General features: G+C 33.8%; 1 protein-coding gene and 1 pseudogene across 2 annotated transcripts; both read left to right on the top strand.

Moving 5' to 3' along the window:
• The first annotated feature begins 1,866 nt into the window (after positions 1–1,866).
• Positions 1,867–3,023, top strand: LOC144560822 (serine/threonine-protein phosphatase 7 long form homolog). Its single transcript, XM_078310061.1, has 3 exons — positions 1,867–2,304; positions 2,384–2,654; positions 2,740–3,023. The coding sequence occupies exons 1-3, from the start codon at positions 2,162–2,164 to the stop codon at positions 2,884–2,886; spliced, it is 561 nt and encodes a 186-aa protein (XP_078166187.1). The 5' UTR covers positions 1,867–2,161; the 3' UTR covers positions 2,887–3,023.
• Positions 3,024–6,146: 3,123 nt separating this feature from the next.
• On the top strand, positions 6,147–8,018 carry LOC144560862 (cytochrome P450 93G1 pseudogene; annotated as a pseudogene). The gene is made up of 2 exons (XR_013513500.1): positions 6,147–7,052; positions 7,243–8,018. The product of XR_013513500.1 is annotated as a cytochrome P450 93G1 pseudogene (transcript).
• The last annotated feature ends 17,272 nt before the right edge of the window (positions 8,019–25,290 follow it).

The raw sequence follows: 25,290 nt of genomic DNA on the forward strand, positions 1-25,290 counted from the left end.
TAGCAGCGTAAAAATGCAAGGAAATAATTGATGGATGCTTTGTTTGTTATCCTGCCTTTGCTTCTCATGTTATCTCCGATAACCACTTATATGCTATGATAAGATTAAAGAAATTGAAACATTGTGCCTGTATAGGTATGTGGTAATTGGTAAAGGTGAAATATTGGTTAGCTTGTGAAACACCTTCCATTAAAATTTTACTTTTCTTCTCCAGCATGTTTAAGTTGCATAATTTCTCCCTTTACATGTCGTTTTTTTTTTTGTATGTTTTCTCGTCCAAAAGCAAATATGCTTATACATCCAAAAAACAATTCAATAAGACTATTACTACACTTTTTGAAATCCCAGTTCAATTGGTAATTTGGTACAATATTAGTTGGTCTGGATTATTCATACCTGCAGCTTCTGTTTAGCTAGGTACAAAACAATGCTCCGGTATACATCCTCGACAAGAATAAGGCTGGTTTCTTTCTTTCTTAAGATGTAACTGTTATAACCAACCTCAATCCAAACTCAAAATCTGCATACTGCTATAACCTCATGTTACTTTTCAAAGACGTTCAAATTCGATAAGCAGTTTCAACTTTCAACAACCTACCAATAATTATTTCATGTATGCATGTCAGTTGATAAGTTCAATATCAACTTGGTGAAGCCCGGTAGATTGGGGTCAACCTGTTATTTCAGGGCTCATCAAAAGAGGTAGAAAATAACTACTTTTGAATGGTCTAGAATATTTATATCAAGTGATTTTCTACCTGTCTAAACTAAAATAATTTTTTTTTCTAAACAACAGGAATACCTAACAATCAATAAGCGTATTTTAGCGTATTTTAGCGTATTTTAGCCAATTGTAGCATGTTTAATTTTTTTTATTAACATAGGATGGCCAGGGGACGGCCTAGGAAACCACCCGCAGCCGACCCGGTTGATGAGCCCATTCCCACTGACAGCAAGGACCATTTCAGTCCTTTATTACGGATGCCTCACGATGAGCACCGAGTCTCAGAGGCATCTCAAGAGGTACTTGATTACTTTTTTTTTAAGTTTAAATTTTGTTCAGTTTTCGTATTTTTAAGTTTTCATGTTGTTTACTTTTTTCAACGCAGAGTGAGGCAATTATAACTACCAGAAGTTGGCATTATGACATGCAGTACTACACGGTGATGGAGCCATATCTGCAAAATTTGGGGGTACAACATTTGATCGATATTCTAGAGTCGGAGAGTAAGTCCATTAACGCATCCCTCATTGCAGGACTAGTGGAGCTATGGCGCCCCGAGACGCATACTTTTCACTTACCTTTTGGAGAGATGACAGTGACTCTCCAGGACGTCAGTGCTCTATGGCGTGCCCGTTGGTGGCATATCTGACCCCACAGATCCAGAGGACATCACGATTAATTACATGCTCGCAGAGTTGTTGGGAGCGGAGCCCAACATACGCAGCAATGGGGGGAAGTCCAAGTACTGTCTGGACAAGACGAAGCTGCGAGAGGTCTGGGTAGGGATTCCACTCAGCTCGAGATTGAGAGGTACTCATACAAACTATTTGTATTACATTTATTTTGTACTCTGTTTCATGCAGAAAAATGAGTTGCTCTGTAATTTCGATATTACAGATACACACGGGGATTCGTGATGGACCTATTTGGTTCTGTCATGTTTGCTGATTCAAGTGGTGATATCATCCCGATAATGTATCTAGAGCTGCTGCGGGACCTTCAGCCGTCGAGCAGGTACAACTTGGAAGGGGCTATCCTAGCACATCTTTATTCCAACTTGTGCCACGGTTGCAAGGTCAGTATGCTATTTTTGTCTTATTTTAATTATCTACCTGGTCATGCACTTGCTGTCTTATTAAGCAAATCTACGGGCCGATACTACTACTGTAGCATTGGTCATGGTCACGGCTACCGGTGGGGATACCTGTGCCGAACGAGAATCCATGGGGAGTGCCCGATAGTGGAAATCGACCGGCATTTGGCATAAAATGGTATGGACATCACTTGTACAAGGACAACCCTCACGGAAAGACAGTAGGTATCAGGTTGGTCTGATCTCAGATTCAGAGTCTAGGTGAGACGCAGGTGATCTGGACTCCGTACCATGAGCTATACACCGAGGGGAGGCTGCCGCAAATTCTAGCAGATGATCATGAGATGTGGCTCTACAGGGGTCCGCTGGTGTGCTTCTGGATAGTGGAGCACCACTATCCAGACCGGGTCCTCCGTCAGTTTGATTTTCCTCCACTCATCCCCGCAGATCCAGAAGTCCCGAGATCTGTGATCCTGAGACTACACGGGTAAGTTATATTCTTTTTAGCATTTTTGTACTGAACATTAGTTTTTGGCTTTAAATTACAACTAACATATTAATTACAGGATAAGACACTCTAATCACTATGATAGAGATTGGAGGGAGTATCACTTGAAGCGCTACAGCATGGTAGCGAATATGAGTGCCAACTTATGGCAGATGCCGGAGGTTGATGCGATGCAATTCCACGGAGATCCCCTATTGAGATATCAGGCTTGGTACTTGCGGGTCGGCATGGCATCGGTGTATATAAAGGGACATTACGGTGAGTTTCTTCGCCAGATGATCTTCGACGATGATGGTTATACCCCCACTGGCCGAAAAGGTGCTTGCCAGGTAATGCACCCAGAAGAACACATTTTTGAACAGTATGAATCTTTTTTCGTATCTTTTTTTTAACTAACCTTGTTTTATATTTTAGCTGCTGGTAGCGCTTAAAGGTGTCGCGCGTTCAATCATTCGTCTTGGAAAACGTGGCTACATAGCGGTAGGGCATGCGATGTTGAACTTGGTTGCCCCCTGCATTGAGGACCATGGCCACGAGACAAAGCTGATCACTATCCTATGAGACGCCGGAGAGGATATTGATTGGCGCATAGTACAACCGGACGAGCCTGAAGCGCCACCTGTTCTGAACAGTGAGATGTCACCGGAGCTCGCAGAGCAGCCAGAGTGGGACTATCATCATTTTGTACTTACCATGACCGGTTGGCACGCCTACTGTGACGCGCACGGACGTCCATTTCTTCCCCCGGTATGTGATTCCTTTCTTTTATGTCAAGTTAGTTGAATTAAGTTATTTTATGTCTAAGTTAGTTAAAATATCCTTCTCTTTATACTAATTGGTATCCTTGCATGGTCCTGCCTACATGCCTCCACCGCCTGAGCTGCATGAGCAGCACGGGTTTTCGGACCCCCAGCCTATGCACGAGTCTCCGGATCTCGACATCAGCGTTGATATGTCGGTGTATCTATTTGAGCCCACAGCCGCCTCCCCGCATCAGCCGTATCCGGTCAAGACTCACGATTGGGAGGCATATGAACATCTCACCTATTGAATACAAAATCTCCAATTGGCTGACGATACCTTATCATCCTAGTTTTAGTAATTATAAATTGAATATATAAAAAATACAATGGGAATAACCCCGTGAGATAAAAACATAAGACCAAATAAGTGTATACAGTTGTCCCTAAATACAATTTAGTTGAGGTGAATGTTGCTTTGATTATAATTGGATCTTTTTGGCTTAATTTGAAATACAAAATAATACTCCAAATTAACTCACGCAAACAAGTCTTGAATCACAAATACGATTCCACACAAAGCAAGTGAAATAAACAATTATTTTTGGCTTAATTTTGCTAATAGACATCTGTATTAATTGTGTTGACGGATGTGTCAAAGACGAAAATATTAATTGTGTCACGGGAATTAGGCCAAACATAATTGCCAGAAATTTACTCACAGGGATAGTTATTTTTTTTTTTTACAGAGATTTATTATTTGTAGGTGTGTCAATGATACCCTTTTAATCGTTTTCTCTATATATTTGTACCGTATTCATATTCGTTAAGGTCGGGTATGGGTAAGAATTTTTTTTCGTTAGTTTATTGAGTATGGGATATGGTAGGGATTTTTTTCATTAACTATATGGGTAACGATATATATGGATAAAGGCTATTTTGTATCTGTTACCCTATAGAGTAATTATATAAAATAAAATTATATGATAATATTTGAGAAATAATAATAATGGTGAAATTTATTTGCTTCATCTTTCATATGATAATGTTTGAGCGATAATGAGTGACGAACTTCTATTATTTAGTGTATGTTTTTTACTATAAGAGAAACATTAAACATATTAATTTTATTTGCATATTTTATTATTTAGTTAAATAATAGAATTTGTCCGAAGAGATATTTGCATTTTTAGTTGAGTAAAGCTAGGGTGTGACATGCTCATCAAGAAAGTTGGTGAGGATAACTCTAAAAGTATATCGGATCGATGTCAAATATCAAATCCAAACCGTTGAAATCCATGTACTTCATGAGTGATGCATATACATGCAAAATTTTGAAAGTTTCAAGTTCATTTGCTACACGGTCAAGTAGTCAAAGAAATGAACATTTTATTATAAGTTATTTTATATATTCAATTTTTATTATTTCTTTGACCACTTGATCGTGTAGCAAATAAACTCGAAACTTTCAAAATTTTGCATGTATATGCATCACTCATGAATTACATGGATTTCAACGGTTTGGATTCGGCATTTGACGTCGATCCGATATACTTTTAGAGTTATGCTCACCAAACTTTCTTGGTGAGCATGTCACACCCTAGCTTTACTCTTTTTAGTTATTTAGCTTTCTAAAATAATAATTAGTTGAAATAAATTGCTCATTTTTTAATATGATTGTATATGTGTATGAATGAATTTTGATATTTTATTTGTAAAATATAATAAAACTAATTATTATATTAGTATTATTCGTTATTCACCCGCTACGGTTTTGTTACCAGTTAATTTTAATGGATAAGGGTAAGGTAGGGTAAGATCAATCATATTAAATGCAAGGATAAGGTATAGGTAATGTCAATTTTAATGTGTATGGGTATGAAAATACATCGACCCTATCCGTATCGTACCCATTGACACCTCTAATTATTTGCGAGGAAGAGGGTTATGGCATGAATGTAATATATTTTATGTTACCATGCATAAAGAATAGCCGGGATTGCGATCATCCTAAATTACGCAAATTTAATACAATATTTTTTTCATGGATAAAGATGTTGATAGGAATGGTGTTAATTATAATATCATGATTGCTGATTTAATATTTTCCACAACAGTTCCAGTACCATTCTCCATTATTTAATAGCAATGTGATTTGCTTGCCTTTTGTTTAAGCCAGTGTTCTAAATAGCACGCTAGTGAGCGGCGCTATAGCGTTTTTGGACTCTAAATGCTAAGCTATAGCATTAACACACGCTATTTGAGCTACGGACACTATAGCAGTAATAGCGGTCCGCTATAGCGCATAGCGTATAGCGCAAATAGCGCGCGCTATGCAACATGAGCTGTTTTTTTTTTCAATTTATATGGGCTTTAAAATAAATAAATAGTGAAGATATTGTTTAATTTTGATGAATATTACATTATATCAAATTCAGGTCCGCTATAATAATTTTTTCATTTTGCTCTTGGTTTTTTTTAACTGATGATAAATCAAATAAATAATTGCTAAATTATGAAAATTTTAGGGACTAACAAGAATTTCTTCAAGGATCATCTGTTTATTTTACAAGAAGTATGAAATTTTTTTTTCTTTTCAATTTCTAGGTTATTTTGAAATTTAAATAGAAAAAAGATAAATTATGTTATGATGTTGAAGATATTTTGAATAGAAAAAGATCGATAGTTTATGATATTAGTATTACTATGGATATTTTGACTCGCAATTTGGACTTTGTATTGGTTCAATATGAATATTATAATTTTTTAATCAATTTGGTATTATTTATTGTTCTATGAGACTAAATAATGTTGATATTTAGTACAAATATATAATATAATTTTAATGTCGCTATTTAGTACAAATATATAATATAATAATGTCGCTATTACGGATTTAGTTTATGCATTACCAAATCCGTAATCAGTTTGTTTCAATATCTGTTAGTTCCAATTAATTATTAGGGAAATTCAAAAGATGTTTTTATAAATTTATATAGTTGTTGATGGTTGATCTCTTCTCCTATATATACATACATACTCCCACAAAACACAAGTGCACTGCATCTCTTTAATTACAACATGGAAAATATCCGATCCCTCCTAATTTTCTCCTTCTCTCTACCACTTCTCACTATAGCATTTGCCACCCTTTCACTCATCTTCTTCCTCTTAAATCAACGGCGCAATGCTCAACATCTTCCACTGAGCCCCCCTGCTCTCCCGATCATCGGCCACTTGCACCACCTACTCAAATATCCGATTCACCATGCACTGCACCGGCTGACGACAAAATATGGCCCCCTTCTCCACCTCCGCTTTGGTTCCTCTATGCACATCATTGCCGGCTCGGCAGACCTGGCACGCGAATTATTAAAGAACCATGATGCTGTCTTCACCAACCGGCCGTCCTTCTCTGTGTTACGCTATGTTACAATTGATAAGGGCTTTGCTTTTGCACCGCTTGGCCCCTATTGGCTTTTCATGAAGAGGCTGTGCATGTCAGAGCTGCTGGGGTCAAAAACAGTAGAAAAGCTATGTCCAGTGCGCAGTGCAGAGCTGAGGAGCATGTTGAGGGGCATCCTCAATAAAGCTCAAGAAAATGAGGATGTGAACTTGAGCAAGGAGATTATGAAGCTAATGAGCAATGAGGTAATAAGAATGGCTGCCAGTACAGCAACCAGGAGCGAGACAGAGGAGGCGTCTGAGCTGGTGAAGCAGTTGATGAACATTCTAGGGTCGTTCAACTTGGAGGATTATTTCGGGATTTGTCGAGGGATGGATCTGCAAGGGCTGGGGAAGAGGATGCGTGACGTGCACATCCAGTTTGACAGGTTGTTGGAAGGGATCATGAGGGAAAAAGAGTTGGAGAAAGAACAAGGGAAGCAAACAGAGGTAAAGGATTTTTTTGACATATTGCTCAACGTGGCGGCCAATGACAATTCCGAGTTTAAGCTCAGCAGAGAAAACATCAAGGCATTCATCAGGGTATGTATATATTTTTCTTAATTTGTTTTTGGACAAAAAATCAGCTACCTAAGTTCTACTTCTAAGGTTAGCTCTTGGTTTGAAAAAACCTTGTACCAAATTAAGATAATAATAATAACAACAATAATAACAACAACAAAAACAACAACAATAATTATAATGATGATGATGATAATAATATACAAATCAGGTTCTCTTCATCGCGGGAACACATGCACCTTCGGCAACAATCGAATGGGCGCTGGCCGAGCTGATCAATCACCCTGATGCTCTCCAAAAGTTACACGACGAGCTCAATCGTGTTGTTGGTAAAGACCGTCTAGTCGAAGAGACCGACCTGCCAAACCTTCCCTACCTGAATGCAGTGATGAAAGAAGCAATGCGGCTTCATCCTGCCGGCCCAATCGTACACCGTCAATCCGTCAAGGCAGCGACTGTTAATGGCTACACCATCCCTGCCGACACCACTCTTTCGGTAAACCTATGGTCAGTCAACAGGGATCCAAAATACTGGGTGGACCCGAATGAGTTCAAGCCCGAGCGGTTCCTCGAGGGACCGACTGCCGGGTTGGATATTAGAGGACTAAACTTCCAGCTGTTGCCGTTTGGCAGTGGCATGAGGGGCTGCCCAGGCATCACACTTGCAATGAAAGCTGTACCAGTGGCGGTAGCCGCACTGGTGCAGTGTTTTGATTGGAATGTGAATGGTAAAGTTGATATGGCGGAACGGTTCATAGGGTTGGTGTCTGTGCGCGTACACCCGCTTGTTCTTCTTGTTGTTCCCCGGCTGCAGCCATTTCCGGACATGGAATATCCTACAATTAGCTAGTAATCTGGTTGTATGATATGTGAGATTAATGATTATAAAATAATTAAGCCTGAAGACAATGTACTGTTGGTGACAATATGTTTGTCGTGGTTTTAGATGGAAATTATGGTTATTCGAAAGGTTAATTTGTACTTTAAAATTAAGTTTGATCAATGATTCTAAAATCAGTTTGCCTGATGACAATACCTCGTCGCTCAGACTCTCTATAAACTAATCACCACTCCCTTATTGACCAAGCAGGTATAGTACTACTCCCAATATGCACTTGCTATAACCGCAATGGTGAAGGGAATTACCTACAGGAAGGGAAAAAATCGGTGGTAAAAAACCATCGGGCATTACAATCTAGTTGGTGTCTGCCTAAGAGAGAGAGCGACACAACCACCCTTTCATGTGGATCATAAAATAAACTAATTAAAATAAAACATAAATGGGACAACATGCGTAAGAGCAGGTCAATTCTCTTGTTACTGGGGTTGTTGGAGGATATTATATATGTTCACTGTGCCAAAAAGAACAGCGCAAAACGTGCGTTTATAGTTTATACAATGTGTTAGTAGAGGCAAGATCATATAGGGGGGAAGCAAACCATTAGAACGTCACGACAAACTGAAGAATCTTGTGTGGACCATGAAAAAGGAATTTTATGAGTGCATAATGTTGTGGCATGTTACCACAGATATTTGTTATTATAAAGACACTTCCGACCTTGTTCTCCAAGAGTGTTATAAGTCCGAGCGTGATGTGAGTTGGAAGACATCCAGAGAAAGCAACAGCAGTCGATGATATTGAAGTACCAGAGAAAGCCCAATGATGAGGCAGCAAGCCGGTTAGTAGTTGATAAAAGATTAATATATTTAATAGCCGAAGAGAGAATATTCTATGGAAGAAATTTATCATCTATTATTTATATTCTCTTACACTTTGGCAATCAAAAGATTCTTACATAATATATAGATCCATAGAAATTTCTACACATGCACTCTACTATCACCAAATGGCATTTAATCCTCTCATAAACCTCCTCTATTTTCTAGATATCACTAGTGAAAAATATGGAATCAGGATCGGTTATATACGCATATCAGTATCGGAATACAATCGATCCTGATGAAGGCGATACTGATACTATCAGGATCGGTTTTTTATTTTTTATAGAACCGATCCAAATAGTAACTATTAGGATCGGTTGTTTATTATAACCAATCTTAATAGCAGTTATTTGGATCGATTTTTCTTAACGAACCGATCCTAATAGTTATATTCTGGATCGGTTTTTTTTCATATCCTCATTCTTAAAAAAAAAAAAAACTTTTAGGATCGGTTATTAAAAAATAACCGACCCTAAAAGTTTTTTTAGTTTTTTTTTTTTTTGGAATTATGATCTGAAAAAAAAAACTTTTAGGATCGGTTATTTTTTAATAACTGATCCTAAAAGTTTTTTTTTTTTTTTAAATTAGGATCGGTTATTTTAAACAACCGATCCTAATAGTGGTAATCTGGATCGGTTGTTTAAAATAATCGATCCTGATGTTTTATTGAAGCTAAAAAAATATTTTTATTTATTTGACCAGCTTCCATATATATTTTGCTGGCCAGCATCCTAAATTTTTTTTTTTTTGCACAGTAAGAAGCAATAATCAAATATCATATACACATCCTAAATTAAATATCATACACATCTTAAATTATTACAAAAAATTCATGTTCATACAAAGTTTTGTGAAGCATTACATATTATAACAAGAAATTTAAATCCAAAAAAATTTAATTAACAAACATACAAGTGACTAATTGAGCTATTTCTTCAATTAACACACATTTATGCAATTAATGTAAAGCACAACAATAAAAAAAAACAATAATTACCTCTTTTGCAATCACATCACTTGAGATTAGAAAAAACCCGACAAACAAAAACAAAGGTAACAATTAGATGGAAAAATATTTTACAATAAAAAATACAAAAAAATGTGTTTTTAAAAGTATAATAATGAGAAAATTAGATAAAGCTAATACCATGATAGTTGATCGGCTGGATGATTAAGTAACTTGAGCGAGATGTCCTCAAGACTGTAAAATAATATACAAACACCATTAATTAATTTTTGAAACAATAAAAAAATTAAAAACTTACACAATTGAGAGGAAGAGACGGAGAGAAAGAGAGAGAGAGACACGGAGGAGAGGGAGAGACGGAGACAGAGAGAGAGAGACAAAGAGTACTGAGGATTTGAGAGGGAGATACGGAGACACAGAGAGAGAGACGCTAAGTTGAAAATGAGAGGCGCGAAATGAAAATAAGAAGAATCCTAAGCAGGTTATATAGGGAGTTATCATTAGGATCGGTTGTTTATAAAAAACCGATCCTGATACTTTGAAAAAAAAAGTATTAGGATCGGTTTTTTATAAAAAACTGATCCTGATACTATTAGGATCGGTTTTTTATAAAAAACCGATCCTGATAATTTTTTTTTTTTTTAGTAGAACCAACTTTGGGAAAAAAACCGATCCTGATAATTTATATAAGAAAAATCACTGAGGTAAACCCCACTCATATTGATGGTCTATCAACCATCAAACGGCTACCATTTATTTTCTTTTCTGTTTGTTAATGCATTTACACGGATAAATATTAAGAAAAATGTGAAAAATATAAAAATTATTTGTTTGTGTTTGTATGGCCAAATCAACTCTACTATGATCAATTTTGTACAATTTTATTATTATTAATGGCATCAAATTGTTAAATGGAATGCAGACCGTTCATTTCTGCATGATCATCCAACGGTGGGTCTGTAATTAAATGACATGTAATAATTTTTAAAATGATCAAGATATAACATGGAACATTAATAATGTAAAAGTGCCGAAGGCCCGACAACTGTAAGTTTTGATCCAACGTAAACTATTTACGGCCGTGCGATGTTGCTATATTGTTTTGCTTTGATGAACTAGTAAACGAATCCCAAATTGTATCAAATTTTATAATGGTGAAATTAATATGACATTCTTTCATTTTAACGGTTCTGATCGACCAAATGCTGATGTTCGTATTCGTTCCTTCACAACCCCACACAACAAGGGTTCAAGTCCTATGTATATTATTATATGGCACAAGTCATTGATGCATCATGCATGATTGTATAAAAAAATTCAATAGTCAAAATGACTTCAAACTGAAATATCAATGTCAAATAATTAATTATATTATCACATAAATTTTAATAATATAAATTACATTAATTTTCATAAAAAAAAAAATTTTAATTGAACCATATGCCATATACAACAACCACATATATATTCTATTAATCATCACACTAATTACATATAACACAAATGCCTAATTACATATACTTCTCATTATTAAAATTACAAACATAAATATTTTAAAATATTGAAAAAAAACTAATTATAAAATGAAATTTGCTATCTCAATTTTGAAGCTGTCACTGTGCCAATTTGCTTTTAATCCGAACAGAGCTTTTTAGACTACATACAGCGCACCACACAAAGTTGGTTCTGCAAAAAGAAAAAATAGTATTAGGATTGGTTATTTGAAATAACTGATTCTAATACTATATTTTTTTTTCAAAGTTGGTTCTGCAAAAAAAAAAAAAAAAAAATACTATCAGGATCGGTTTTTTTATAAAAAACCGATCCTGATACTAATTTTTTTTTTGCAGAACCAATTTTGAAAAAAAAAATAGTATCAGGATCGGTTTTTTATAAAAAACCGATCCTGATACTATGAGGATCGGTTGTTTATATAAACCGATCCTGATACTATCAGGATCAGTTGTTCTAAACAACTGATCCTAATAGTTCAACTATTAGGATCGGTTTTTTCTAAGAACTGATCCTGATAGTATCAGGATCGGTTTTTATAAACAACTGATCCTAATAGTTGACAAATTAGGATCGGTGGACTAAAAAACCCGATATAATTAGTTTTTAGGATCGGTTTTGTTCAGAAAACCGATCCAGATAGGTATTAGTATCGGTTGTTTCATATAGCCGATCCAGATAGGCAGATTCTGATTCATTTTTTTCCACTAGTGTATGTTTTTCATCTTCTAAGACAACCTAGAAGACTACAATATTAACTAATACAATCCTGACAAATATTCCAAAGAGTTCTAACATTAACTATTGCATTTGACTAATAATTAAGTTTACTATTTCCAACAACCCACCTTAAACTTATTATCTTCTTTCTTGCATTTCGAGCAACTTCCATTGTGGCTTGACATTTCTCGTCATTAACGTCTTGTTTGAATGTAGTGTCTTCCACATCTGCCAAAAAACATAATATGTGTAATTCATTTTTCGCCTCGTACTCCTCCATAAAACTCCCATTCTAATGCCTTCTTCAGTAACCTGCACATCACAACTCACATATACCTTTTTAGTAATAGAATCACAGAGATTATACACCTTCAATTTCTCATCATAGTCGATAAAAATCAGCTTCTTGCTTTGATTGTCGAGTTTTGTGCGCTTTTCATCCGAAATTTGATCATAGGCTACACTTTCGAACACCTTCAAGTGAGCCACCAATGGCTTGACACCACACCATGCTTATTGGGGGATTATATTATTCAATGTTAATTTTTGTAAGACAAGAGAGATTAAGAAAATAACTTATTATTGTAATCTTATTTTCAGCTTTACATTTATCCCTATTTCTAGTTACAAGAACTCAAAAACTAGCCGTTCGAATGCACTACAACATATTCCCATTAATTACATAGCACTATTTCCTACATGGCACTATTTCCTATTCTAATAAATAAACTAGCCGTTATATACAAATTTGAATTATATTTTATATTTAACACTCCCCCTCAAGCTAGGAATGTAAATATTGTACAATCCTAGCTTGCTTATAATTTTTTCAAATGGACTTGGATCCAATCCTTCGGTGAAGATATCCGCGAGTTGATCTCCATTTTTTACGGATGGTGTTTCAATTTAAAATTTTCTTACAAAATTGCTTTGTTAAAATCTTTACCCAAAAACTATAATGTAAAAAAGGGGATTCAGTTACTCACACGAGCGAGAAGCTTGTAATTTGAATATAATATTTACATGTGAAAATAAAAATCTGTAACATCCTAGTTTTTGAACAATTTGGAGAATTATCTAACTCTAAGTGAAGATTTCTTTTTATTAATTATTATTTTTATTATTTTTGTTCTCTTTAAATAAATATCTAATATAAGAACTTTTATTAAGAAAAATAAAAGATTAATTAAGTCATTTAAAAGCCAAGTCTTATATTTATAGTAATAAGGGGCTTAGCGCAAATCTTCATCAATAAATAAATAGAATTAATAGTAACATGAATTCCTTTTAGTATCATAGTGACACCTGTTAACCATATGGGCATTTCATTTTGTAACACCTAATCCCAGTAATTTTTCAAAGCCGATTAATTGCTCTTATAGGCCGCTGTTGAGAGATTCTAAGTTCTTTTCTTTTTACCTTGGGAAATCCGCTCCTTAACATTTAAATTTCTCCTAATCTTCTTTCTTGAAATTATTCTCACCGTAGCACCTCTTTGACCACCTCTCATCCCCATCTATTCTCTACAAAGTTAACCTAAAAAGTATGGTAGACAACGGATGGAGAAATAAATGTCGAGTTTCCTTGACGATGTGTACTTAACTAGAGGAAAGCAACATGCAAAGTGCCAAGCATGGTGAGTCAGAGTTGGTGCACCTCTACTGGTCACGCGTAACCTAATGGAGACAGCGGGAACAAGCAAGATTTTTCATGCGTCGACATCACGTGCATCACGGCAATGCTCTAACCACATTGTCCCCAACAATGCTAAGGTGCGGGTTTCGAGTTATTCTCATATTCCTCTTAACTTATTTTATTGTTGTTGTTTGCTCGTCAATTTCTTTGCTTCTTGTTGTTACTTGCTTGTTTCTTTAGTTGCTAATTGGTTGTATTGTGGATGCTTGCATGGTTGCTTGCTTTATTGCTTGATTGGTAATTAATTATAGTTAAACTCTTGAATGTTCTTTTGAATTGCATAGCATGAATGCATGAGTTGTCATAATGAGCATGAACATATATTTACAATTGGATTGTGACAAACTTGGAGAGGTTAGTGGCAAAATAAGGCTGTAGCATATGCTTGTTTTATATTTTTTTTAGACTAAAGTATCAAGATGCATTATCATATATTTTTATAGAGCATATGCTAGTGTTATATTTTTTTTAGACTAAAGTATCAAGATGCATTATCATATATTTTTATAGCAAAAATCTGAAATTAAAGTTTGAGGTTTATTTTAGAATTAGTTATGAAACATTACATAAAGTTGATTATGGGATATTCCTTAAAGAGCTTAAATTAAAAGGGTACATGAACAATATTTAAATTGTTTAGTGATAAAATGAGATTTTATATAGCTGTTGTGGCTAGCTTGTTTGTTTAGTAGCTAATTAGTTTTTAATTAAACTCTTGAATATAATTTTGAATGGCATATGCATATATGACATAAGATATGAGTTGAACCATAAATTTTGCATAATATACTTGATGCATGATACATAGCATGATATGAACTATTTACTTGTTATAAATGAAATGTGTTAAAGAACCACAAGTCAGAAACCTGACGATCATGTATGCGCCCTATTCGGGGTAAGCGTGTAATTTCTGTTATGTAGGCGCTAAATTTGTAGCGCATAACAGAAATTGCATAGGCGCCATATTCGGGGTAATCGTGTAATTTTTGTTATGTAGGCATTGAACTTGTAGCGCATAACATAAATTGCATAGGCGTCATATTCGTGGTAGCGCATGACTCGGTTATGTAGGCGCTGAACTTGTAGCACATAACTTTAGTCATGTAGGCGCCCTATTCGGGGTAAGCGCACAATTTCAGGTTATGGCCATAACAGAAATTGTGTAGGCGTCATATTCGTGGTAGCGCATTATCGGAGTCCTGTATGAGTCTTGACGGTCATGTAGGCGCTGAACTTGTAGCGCATGATCGGGGTCATGTAGGCACTGTACTTGTAGTGCATGACTGAGTATTGTTAATACCACAATGGTTACCTTATATAATTATATTTTATTTTATCATGAAAAGTCTTGAATAAAGCATAATTATATGACATGGTTGCACAACTAAATTGTATTGAACTTTTAAGTCTATTGTACATGAGCATTGCATAAAATAATGTTTATTTTGCTTGATTGTTATTGCTATAAATTGTTTCTATGACTTCTGATTTCTTTCGCAATATTTGAGCATTTCTTAAAGTGAACTTATATCTTTGTTGACTTATTATAGTCGGTAACTTAGATTCTTTGATTCTTATATTATTACTATAGTCTATATTTTTTTTGTGCTCGGTGTTGTTTTAGTTTCAGTTGGTCGGATTTGAGGATAACTCGACTGGAACTGAATACCGCACTGGGAGATTTTCAATCTCTTACCGTTCCACTTTGTGGGTTCTAGGTACAAATAATAAGAAACGAAAACGACTTGTAGAACTTCAAGATTTGCGGGACTTGCCACATAGAAGGTTATTTGTTTACTTCAAATAAATCTGCTATGGTATTTCGTTTGTATATTATTGTGCCATAATAGGTTTATTTTCGATTTGTTGGTTACATGAATGAACTTAAAGAAAGTTCCTTCATTTATTTTGGCTCTTATTTTTGTCATTGGTAATGTATGTATATATGGTTGTGTAATATAATTTAAATCGCCTTGCGCGGATAAGAGCGGCCGGTTGTCGGTCCTGTTGTCGGGATGTGACAAAATCTTTACTTTAGTAGGCCGACAGGGAGAGCAACTATTTATAAGATAATTATTTATAAAACCATTCAAAATTTAGGAAGAATTTCATGTATTCCTCTTAAATAACTTTGAAATTATGTATTTTTATCTCTAAATTTATTTATATTATATTTACCCTTCAAATTTTTAAAATGCTCACAAATGTACCTATTTTATTATATTTTGACATTTCATTTCAGTATATGGTTTGAATAGAATATATAGTTAGGTAAATGAAAATCGTTACATTAGTCGCCCCATAAAAGCCCGTTTCTGTAAGACTGTATTTGGGCCGACAAGGAGAGCATATTTTTTTGTGTTGTAAATATCTCTCTGTGATCATAATTTCATAAAGAAAGCACGCATGAACAAAAAGCAGCAACTGATCATTGCTTTTTAAGCTGCTCACTCCCTCCTCAAATCTGTTAAGCATCATCAATTTATCCCCTTGGAAGCATTTTGTTGTGACACTAAGAGTAAATGTAGTCTGTAATTAAGATCAACAAGGCTCTTGGTGAGCTTAATCACAAAACCTATCACATTGCCTTTATACGATATATTCAAACCGTTAAAAATTATTTATTTTACAAGTAAAGAGTTTACATGTCATAATTTATAAATTTTTGAATTAATTTAGTATAAAGACAAGTGGTAAAGAAAAATGAGGTTTGTAAGCTTAATATAATGCAATTATTTTTTGTTATTTTTTTACTGCTTGACTATGTATCAAATTAATTTGAAAATTTTATAAATTTGACATGTAAATATATCACTCGCGAAGTAATCATTTTCAACGATTTGGATTAATTGTTAAGTCAATTTGATATGTTTTGAAGTTATGCTTACAAAAAATTGAGTGAGCTTAAAAAACACCCTAGTCCTACTCGTGACACTAATATATCATACCACTAGTACTCATTTTACAATCTAGTTGCATGGATTTATTACTGTACGTACCCTTGTACCAAAGCATGGAAAAAAATAATGCAATAATAATAATAATACAGAAACTCTCAAAACAATCAAATTTTCATATAGTTTGTTTGTCAAATGAATAATAATACAGACAACAAAAAGCAAATTTAATGGGAATGAGAACATGTTGAAACATGTACAATGGAATGACAACAAAAAACAAATACAAGTACACAGAATTCAAGACATGCATAGAGCCCCCCTCCCCACACCTCACACACACACAAAATAATAAAACAAGTGAAAGGTAAAGTAAATACATGGACGTCACTGATAGATATAATTACCACGTACTCGACCAAATCAACAAGAATATCTCACATTTTCAACGGCCACATGCTAGAGCTCAGGAGGCGAATTAATAAAACAAAGGGAGAGAATAAAAATTCATAGGAGTAATTTGTCAGTAAACTTCATTACGCATCGTTATAGATATCTCCTTGCAGGTTGCAGCAACTAATTGTTGATTTATTCCATAGCAATATAACCTACATTTAGATGGTGAGGTTCCTATCTCGAATCGGTATATTTTTTTTATTATTTGGTAATGTGAGCATTATGAATAAATAAGACAATATGCAAGAACTTGGTTTTTAATTTAAATGAATATTGGGCCCTGGAAAAAGCCCATTAGGCCCAAGAAATTTTATTATTGAAACCATGTGATGATTAAGCAACACCAACTAAATTTGTTAGTAAAAACTTCATTTTTAATTTCCTAGCATGATCCATTAAACACCATTAATTTGGCCCAAGAAAATTGCCAACACCTAATGTCGTCAGTCCCAAATAAATTTATTCTTTTTAATTTAGTACAGTAAGAAACGCCCGCTCGTCAAATAAAATTTGACGCAAGCATTGTTTGTTTTTTATTGCAAAAACAAAACGATGCTTATTTTGCGTTTCGGACCCAGAACTTCACCCAATCTCAATCCTTTAATTAAATTTTGTTAGAGGTAGATGTTGATAATTGGCCTCCCTTTCTTCTAACATTATTATTGTTTCGATGAGAAATACCAAATTAAGTGACACGATTTGTGCGATGTATCTATTTCCTGGGAATCTATGACAACTACACACGGATCGGCGTGTGAAAGTGTCGATTAATTGTAACGGTTCTTGAACCGTGTTGAGAAAATAATTGGCCTAATTAAGTAATTCATTTAATCATCCAAATTAATACTTCAAATTATTAATCCAATTAATTAATTCTTCTTTTTAATTAATTAGTATATTATTTGTACATCACATGCACACAAATCACTATGTCAATTAATTTTGCGTTGTTGCCATCAGTCTAGATCAGAGAAGGGACCAGTTTGTAATTAATTATGTTGCAAAGCCAAAGGTACATTTTGTTGCAAAGAAAGGGCAAAATACTAGCTGAGCCGCGCGAGAACTAATAATTATGTTGCGAAGTCTTTGTAATCTTGTTTATTTGAAACAAAATTCTCATTTCTTCAATGAATAAATCCAGAAAAGTAAATTTGATTTAATTGACAAATAGGGGTGTAAACGAAAATTGGATATTATTAGCTATTCGGATACAAATATGACATGGATTCATTTCCCACTCTAACCACAGTATTTTTACCAAGTTTTCAAAAAAGAACAAAAAAAACAAATATGACATGGATAATTAACGAAAGTTACTAACAAATATGTACATTTCAAATAAAAGAATGATACGTACGAACATACATATATTATTTGATATTCATAATAAATAATAACAAGCATGGAAAACACCAGGGTATTTGTTCATCATGGTATTAAAATATGTATGACAAGATATGAAGTAAATTTCATTCACCAGTAAATAATTAAATAACTAATGATATCCAAGAAGAATATAAAATCTTCAGTTGTTCATCCAGAAATTAAATTGAAAAAAAATCTTCTAGAAAAAATAAAATAAAAAAGCAAACACCATCAGAGGAGACATAAAGGAACTGCTTGGCCAATGGCAAGATATTATTCAAGTGGTCTTACTCATTTGACCTTTGTGACCAAACTATTAAAACCAGAAAGTAAATTGATGATGGCCAAGTAATCAAACATTGTTCAATATCATTAGTAGGGATTCGAGATGGTTCTCAATTTTGTAGAGAATAATTTTAATGGATTCGATAGCAGCAATGAACCGGTCGATATAGACATGTAAATCATCTATTTCATCATACATCTTGGCTTCCTCAATGAATTCTCGCAAAGCAGGACTGAAGAAGAGCTCAGCTAAATGCTTTGGTAAAATGTGAAATCAGTAAGGAATATGCAAAAGAGCGGCCTTGCTTTTCATTTACTTCCTGTGATTGCATCAATTCACTCAGCTCCCCCAGCTCGGCCCTCAAATACTGAAGATCCATGCTCTTATATCCCATGAAGTTCCTCCTATCCATATTCCCCAATGTATTAAGACTATGGACAAGCTCAACCAACACATTTTTCAGATCCTCCTTATCGGCAACACCTGTTGCTTGTTTGATCACCTCAGCAATAAGTAGTTCAACCTCTACAGCAACAATGCAGAATGCAGTAAAACTGTCATGAAAAAAAGTGACTTGAAAAAAAAGTAACAAGACGGCGTACGTACAGTAACAGTGGCAGGATTAACTACAAACAGTTCTCCATCAAAGCTGTTTCTGCATAAGTATTACAATTAGATTGATGAGATCATCAGAGTCATCAAACTAGTGATAGGTTGTACACAAGTACAAAACTATAATTGTGGGTAAGAATGGGAATTACATGGAGCGAGTTCGATCGGACCAAACATAAATATACGATAAGTATTATTTTATTATTTTTTTCTATTTGAATTACAATAGAAAAATCAAACCATTTGTCCTCGAAAACCGTCTATTTAGAAAATGGAGCACCTTTGTGTATGCATCACAAATATAAAAAAGAAATCATATCATTTGTCCTCCGAAGCCGGCTATATAGAAAATGAAACATCTTTTTTATACAGACTACAAACTTTTATTTTTTAAGAAAGAGTAAAATGGGTACTTCATAAATTAGAAACCAGTTTTAATTAATTTTTTTAATAAATTGGGTAAATTTGTCAGTTTTTTAAAATTAAAAGGACAAATATGATATTGTAAACTTTAGAGGGAGAAATACATAATTTCATTATTTTTGAGGGGTATGCATGCAATTTTCCTCAAAATAATTAATTTCTATTAACTCTAAAAAATTGCCTCGGTTTATCTGAAGATAATCGGTGGTTCCTCAATTATATATCACCCCAATTTTTCTTGTTATCTTAGAATCATCTCTAAATCCGTTGATTCCATTCTTTTGCAGTATTTTCAATCTTAATTATATGAAGCCGTTATTTTTTGGCAAAGTCGAGCGTATGGCGCTTTGGTTTTGCCAGTGGCAGGTTCTTCTTGAAAATTGCAGTCCCTCAGGTGCTAAAATTTTAAACAAATTTCAAATACTAAACTAGCTGCTTGGTGTTTGTAAAGGAGATAATCAGCAGAGAAAAAAATGGACCGTAATCATAAAAATCAACAAAAATAAGACAGTATTCCCGAGGGTAAAAAGTGAATTTTCGCGACGGAGTACCGTCATAAATGTGTTTTTTCTATTCGCGACGGTACTTTTCGTGAGGAGGTACCGTCATAAATGCGTTTTTTTTCCTCACGAATAGTATCTACTTTGTTGTTGTTAAATTTGAGGACATTGATCTACTTGTGTTTTATCTTTTCTGAGATTAAAAGAAATTGAGTGAGGCTATATGGTACTATGCATCGCAAATTGGTCCATATATTACATATTAATATTTTCATATTCAAAGTCCAATAGTTGATCTGAACCATTGAACATATATGATCTCATTTTTACAATTTTTTAGAATTTTATACATTTTTTTTAAATAGGTTTGAGTGGTCTACCATCGTTAGATTAAGTGATTTTCTACCTCTCTGAATAAATTGTAAAAAAATTGTAAAAATATAATATTTGATCTACAAATATATTTTCATGTGCAGAATATATTAAAAGGTTCATATTGATTCATTAAACTTTGAAAATGGAGATGTTAATACATAGTACTGACCAATATGAGTTACATATGCATAGTACCATATGGTATATGAGTTACATATGCGTTGTACCAATGTACCATAGCCACACTCAAGACATTTATATCGGCTTTATTTTTTACCTTTTCAATGATTACAGGACATCTATTTTCTGTTTCATTTTTTTTTTTTTTGATCACTTACCAGTACAAATCTGGAAGGTAGAACACTATGCCACCGACTATCGGACAAGGTACATCGTTTAGTTGTGCTTGAACAATCTGCTGTTAATAATAGTTTGCGCAATCTTAATTTATTCATTTCTTTTCTTGGTTTAAATTTTTGTGACATTTATAAGGAAAGTTACCAGCCTAACAAACCATAAATGGAGAGCACGGCACATCTAGAGAATAAACTCGAAAGAAAAATAACTTCTCTTTCTAATCACCTATAAAGCCCATTTTGTACTGGGCCGCTTTTGGGCCCAATGCATTTGGGAAACATTCCAACAAAAAAATAAGTAATTAAGATTTTTTTACAAAATGACTATTATTACGAAGTTAATTTACAAAATGTACCTTCTTCATTATTGAAACTATTACGAACTAAAATTTTATTTGTTAATTTGTCAAAACCCTTAATTTTTCTCTATGAAAACATTTGTTGCTCTTGAAGCTTCTAATCCAGGTTTAATATATGTGTGATAATATATTCTATCGCGCTATCTGACTCTTCCGAAAGTTCATAACAGGCTCTTCAACTTTGCTCATCTACATATGTTTGTCAGCATTTTATTCAGTGATAGGATGAAATTACTAAGATAAGTAAGAATATACATCCACAATAACTTTTATCTTTAAAAATATACTAGAACAATTAATAACTGCTATCTAGAGCTACACGTAATTTTACTTCTAAAAAGTTAAGAAGCCATAATGATAAATCATGCATAGAAATTAATTACAACTATGAGAAATGGAATTGAGAGTGATGCTCATGTCTGGTAACAAAGAGGCCATCAAAATCCGTAAGGAATGCGGCGCGGAAGAAGCACCTCTGCCACTATGTAAAGCTTTCAGGAACATACATCCATAACCACAAACTTTGATTCACCCGTTCCCTCATTGTGCACGTAGCACAACAGATAACCATCATCTTCATCTTTTATATCATCTTTTGGTACAAAGAAGGGAGCTCCACATAAGAAACTTGTGACCAAGACAACGGTACACCAATTCTAGGAAGGAGATATATGTTCTAGCAAACACCACCTTCGCATTTATACAACGATTTATAAGCTTATTTGCACTTCTTCTTAATGCTCGAATACCTATGACTCACATAGTAATCGAATTTGCAGTAATATTTTTTCTGTTGGCAACGAGTAGTATGGTTGTGGCATTTGGATTGGGATTGTATGTGACGCTTGCTCCAGTTTGTTTGCCAAAGAAGAGGATGGCGATTGACAAAAAAAATGAAGCAAGCATCACATACAACTCCAAACCAAATACCATAACCATAATACTCGCTATCAACAGAAAAAACAAATATTATTACAAATTCGATAATTATGTCAAGCATAGGTATTAGAGCAATAAAAAGAAGCGCAAATAAGCTTATGAATCTTTGTATAAATGCGAAGAAGTTTGCAAGAATATATGCCCAAAATATATCTCCTCCCTAGAACTGGTGTACTGTTGTGTTGGTTATAACCATGATTCTGAAACTCGGAATTTGATTCTTGACCGTTGAATTGAAATCAGATGAATCAACTGGAATAGAAAGAATCGGATCAGAAACTCAACTTGTTTTGTAGCCAAAAACTAGAAGAAAAAAAAAGGTAAAAGAAGAGAAAACCTACAAAGCAACAGCGGAGCGTACTTCAAAACATCTGAGTCTTCTAATTAAAAAGGTAAAAAACATTATATCTACTCACCCCTTTCAATTTGAGATAAGTGAAGAGGTGAGGGTCTAATTGCAAATTTTTCCTCACTACTCTTTTGACAGGTGCAGCAAACACTTCAATGTTCCTGTTGTTTCGCCGCTTGCTTTTCACTGTTGATTTTCTTATAAGCAAGGACACATGCATCTAACAGACATTTTGCTCTGATAATTAATTTGGTTGGTAAACATTCCAATAAAGTAACAATATTTTCAACGCTTTTATGATCTGAATGACTTAATTATTTTCTCCGCTTAGAAGCATCAAAACCACCCCCAATCTATTATTTATCTTGTATCCTTTCCGAAAAGCTAATGTCCATCAGCTTTTTAGGACAGCCATTTCGGATCATAAAATCGGATCATACCATAGCAAAATTGGACCATAGAAGAAGCTTTCAGTTTACTCCATCTTTCCACTAGTTTAATTAGGTCGTATGTTTCAAAAGAAAAGATATGTAAAGGACTAACAACTGTAGCTTTTCCATTACATCTAAATAATACTTATGTTATATTTTTAATAAGGTGACTACAATCAATATTTAGAAGCGATTTTGTAATTAAGAATATATATATGATCGTGATAATGAGAAAAATATGAAGTAAATGTAAGAGATACTTACCTTGAAGAAGAAACAAGAATCAACTACAATTAGTCGGTGATTGTTAAAGCAGAAGGGAAAATTTCAATAATTAGTATCAAATGACCACTAAAAGTTTATTATTTAGTCAGACCTGTATTCAAAAAATAAGTATTTATATATTTAGATGCACACTAGAAGTTTTTTGAATGACCACTGGAACAATTGCAATGTTAATGCCAATAATAATTATGATAATTGTAACAACGACAACGACAACAACAACAACAATAATATTATAATAACTAACATTTGATTTAGTGGTAAAAAATGACATTCTTTGTGTGAGAGGCATGAGTTCGGGACCGAATGTGAAATCCTTTCTAGACTCGTGGTCTGAATCTCCGTCTTCCTATAAAAAAAATGTAATATTATAAATAAAATGAAAACTAACACATATTTTACATTCGTCCGGGCACCATTTCACTTTCAGATCTAATGCTTTGCAAGGATGTAATGGCCATTACTACGACATTATAGCTTGAATTGCTCTTACTCTATGGGAAAGGAGGCTAGATTGTTGGGAGGAGATTTGGAGTCCAAAAATCAATAACGTGCTATATATATATTATTATTTAACTTACCGACATATGTATGAATATTTTATGGTAGTCTTACGTCAAAAATGTGTTATAGTTATTTTATTTTTCTGAACGGTAACATGTTTGCATGACTGGGAGGCCTTAATTAATTAGTTGGGGGAGACCATATTCTTCTCTCTCTTTATTTGTTTAGTTTATTTTTTATATTCTGTCATCTCAAATTTAAAATCTGTTTTAAATGATATTGATTTCTCTGACAAGACCTTGTTGCCCTAAATTATTTTCAGAAGTTTTACATCAGAGAGGACTGCCAGAACATGTTCCTTGCAAGATAACATAAGTTTAGACAAAAAAAAATATCAAATTGAGTTTAAATAACTAATTTAATTTAAATTCATGAACTAATTAGGTACTCAATAAAAAAATATTGTTTTAACTTGTACTTTTCAATACTCTGACTTATAATTTCTTATTCTCTAACTTATAATTCTAATTATCAATCATAATTCAAAAAATTTATTTTAATTTTAACTTTAAATTTAATCCGAATTACAATTCAAACATTCATGAAGTAATTAGGTACTTTCCAGCAGCACCCCCCCCCCCCCCCCCCCCGAGAACACTGTAGATCCGCCCCTGATCACCATCTAGATTCATTCATGAGCGATCAACACAAAACAGCAAAAAACTTGACAAGCAACAAATTTACAAAAATAGCCTCCATAATGCTACAAATTCTTGATAATATAAATGAACATCAAAGGTTTCAGGTAAGTCAAAATTTTATAACAAATATTCTTTTACAAATTAATTAGAAATTTAGGTCCCATCTTGTAGTATTTGTTTATTCTCCATTAACAAATTTAAAGAAAAAAATAGAATTGCCTTACTAATTCGTCCACATGAGAACAAGAAAATGAACTTAATCCTCATTTAAAATCAGATGCAGAAATTATATATATACATAATTTCTGCATAACTGATGGTGTGACTGAGATATAAATTTGATATATATTGGCTGCAAATTTCAAAAAAAAAAGCTCCTAACCTCCTACCATTGTATATCTTTTTGTTTTCAGCAAAAAAAAATATTTAAAACCAATGAAAAAAGTGTGCATAGAACAAATTAACACGGAAAGATAGATTTTATAACCAATCTACACCGTCAAATAATTTAAGTTTTTTACAACTCAGTTGAAAATTTTCAAACAATAACAAATTCAATATAATAGCCAATTTCCTTAGAAATGTCAAAAAGTGTGTTATCTCAGTCAGTCAACAGTCTGGAACAACTGAAACATTCATTTTTATCAAAAAGGCTCCTAAATGCTCATAAAGAAACAAGAAAAAAAAATGTAGTGACACTTTCAAGCATAAGCATTGAAGCGGAGTTTAGGGGTATGGTACAAGGTATTTGTGAGCTCTTGTAGTTAAAGAAGTTGATTATTGAACTTGAGTTTGAATCAGA

This window comes from Carex rostrata, chromosome 10 (genome assembly GCF_964058835.1).
Source record: "Carex rostrata chromosome 10, lpCarRost1.2, whole genome shotgun sequence".
Lineage (NCBI taxonomy): Eukaryota > Viridiplantae > Streptophyta > Magnoliopsida > Poales > Cyperaceae > Carex > Carex rostrata.

Coding starts and splice junctions, on each gene's coding strand:
- LOC144560822 (XM_078310061.1), top strand. CDS start 2,162: ATGTGGCTCTACAGGGGTCCGCTGGTGTGCTTCTGGATAGTGGAGCAC. Junction 2,305..2,383: donor GTGATCCTGAGACTACACGG/GTAAGTTATATT, acceptor TATTAATTACAG/GATAAGACACTCTAATCACT. Junction 2,655..2,739: donor GCCGAAAAGGTGCTTGCCAG/GTAATGCACCCA, acceptor TTTATATTTTAG/CTGCTGGTAGCGCTTAAAGG.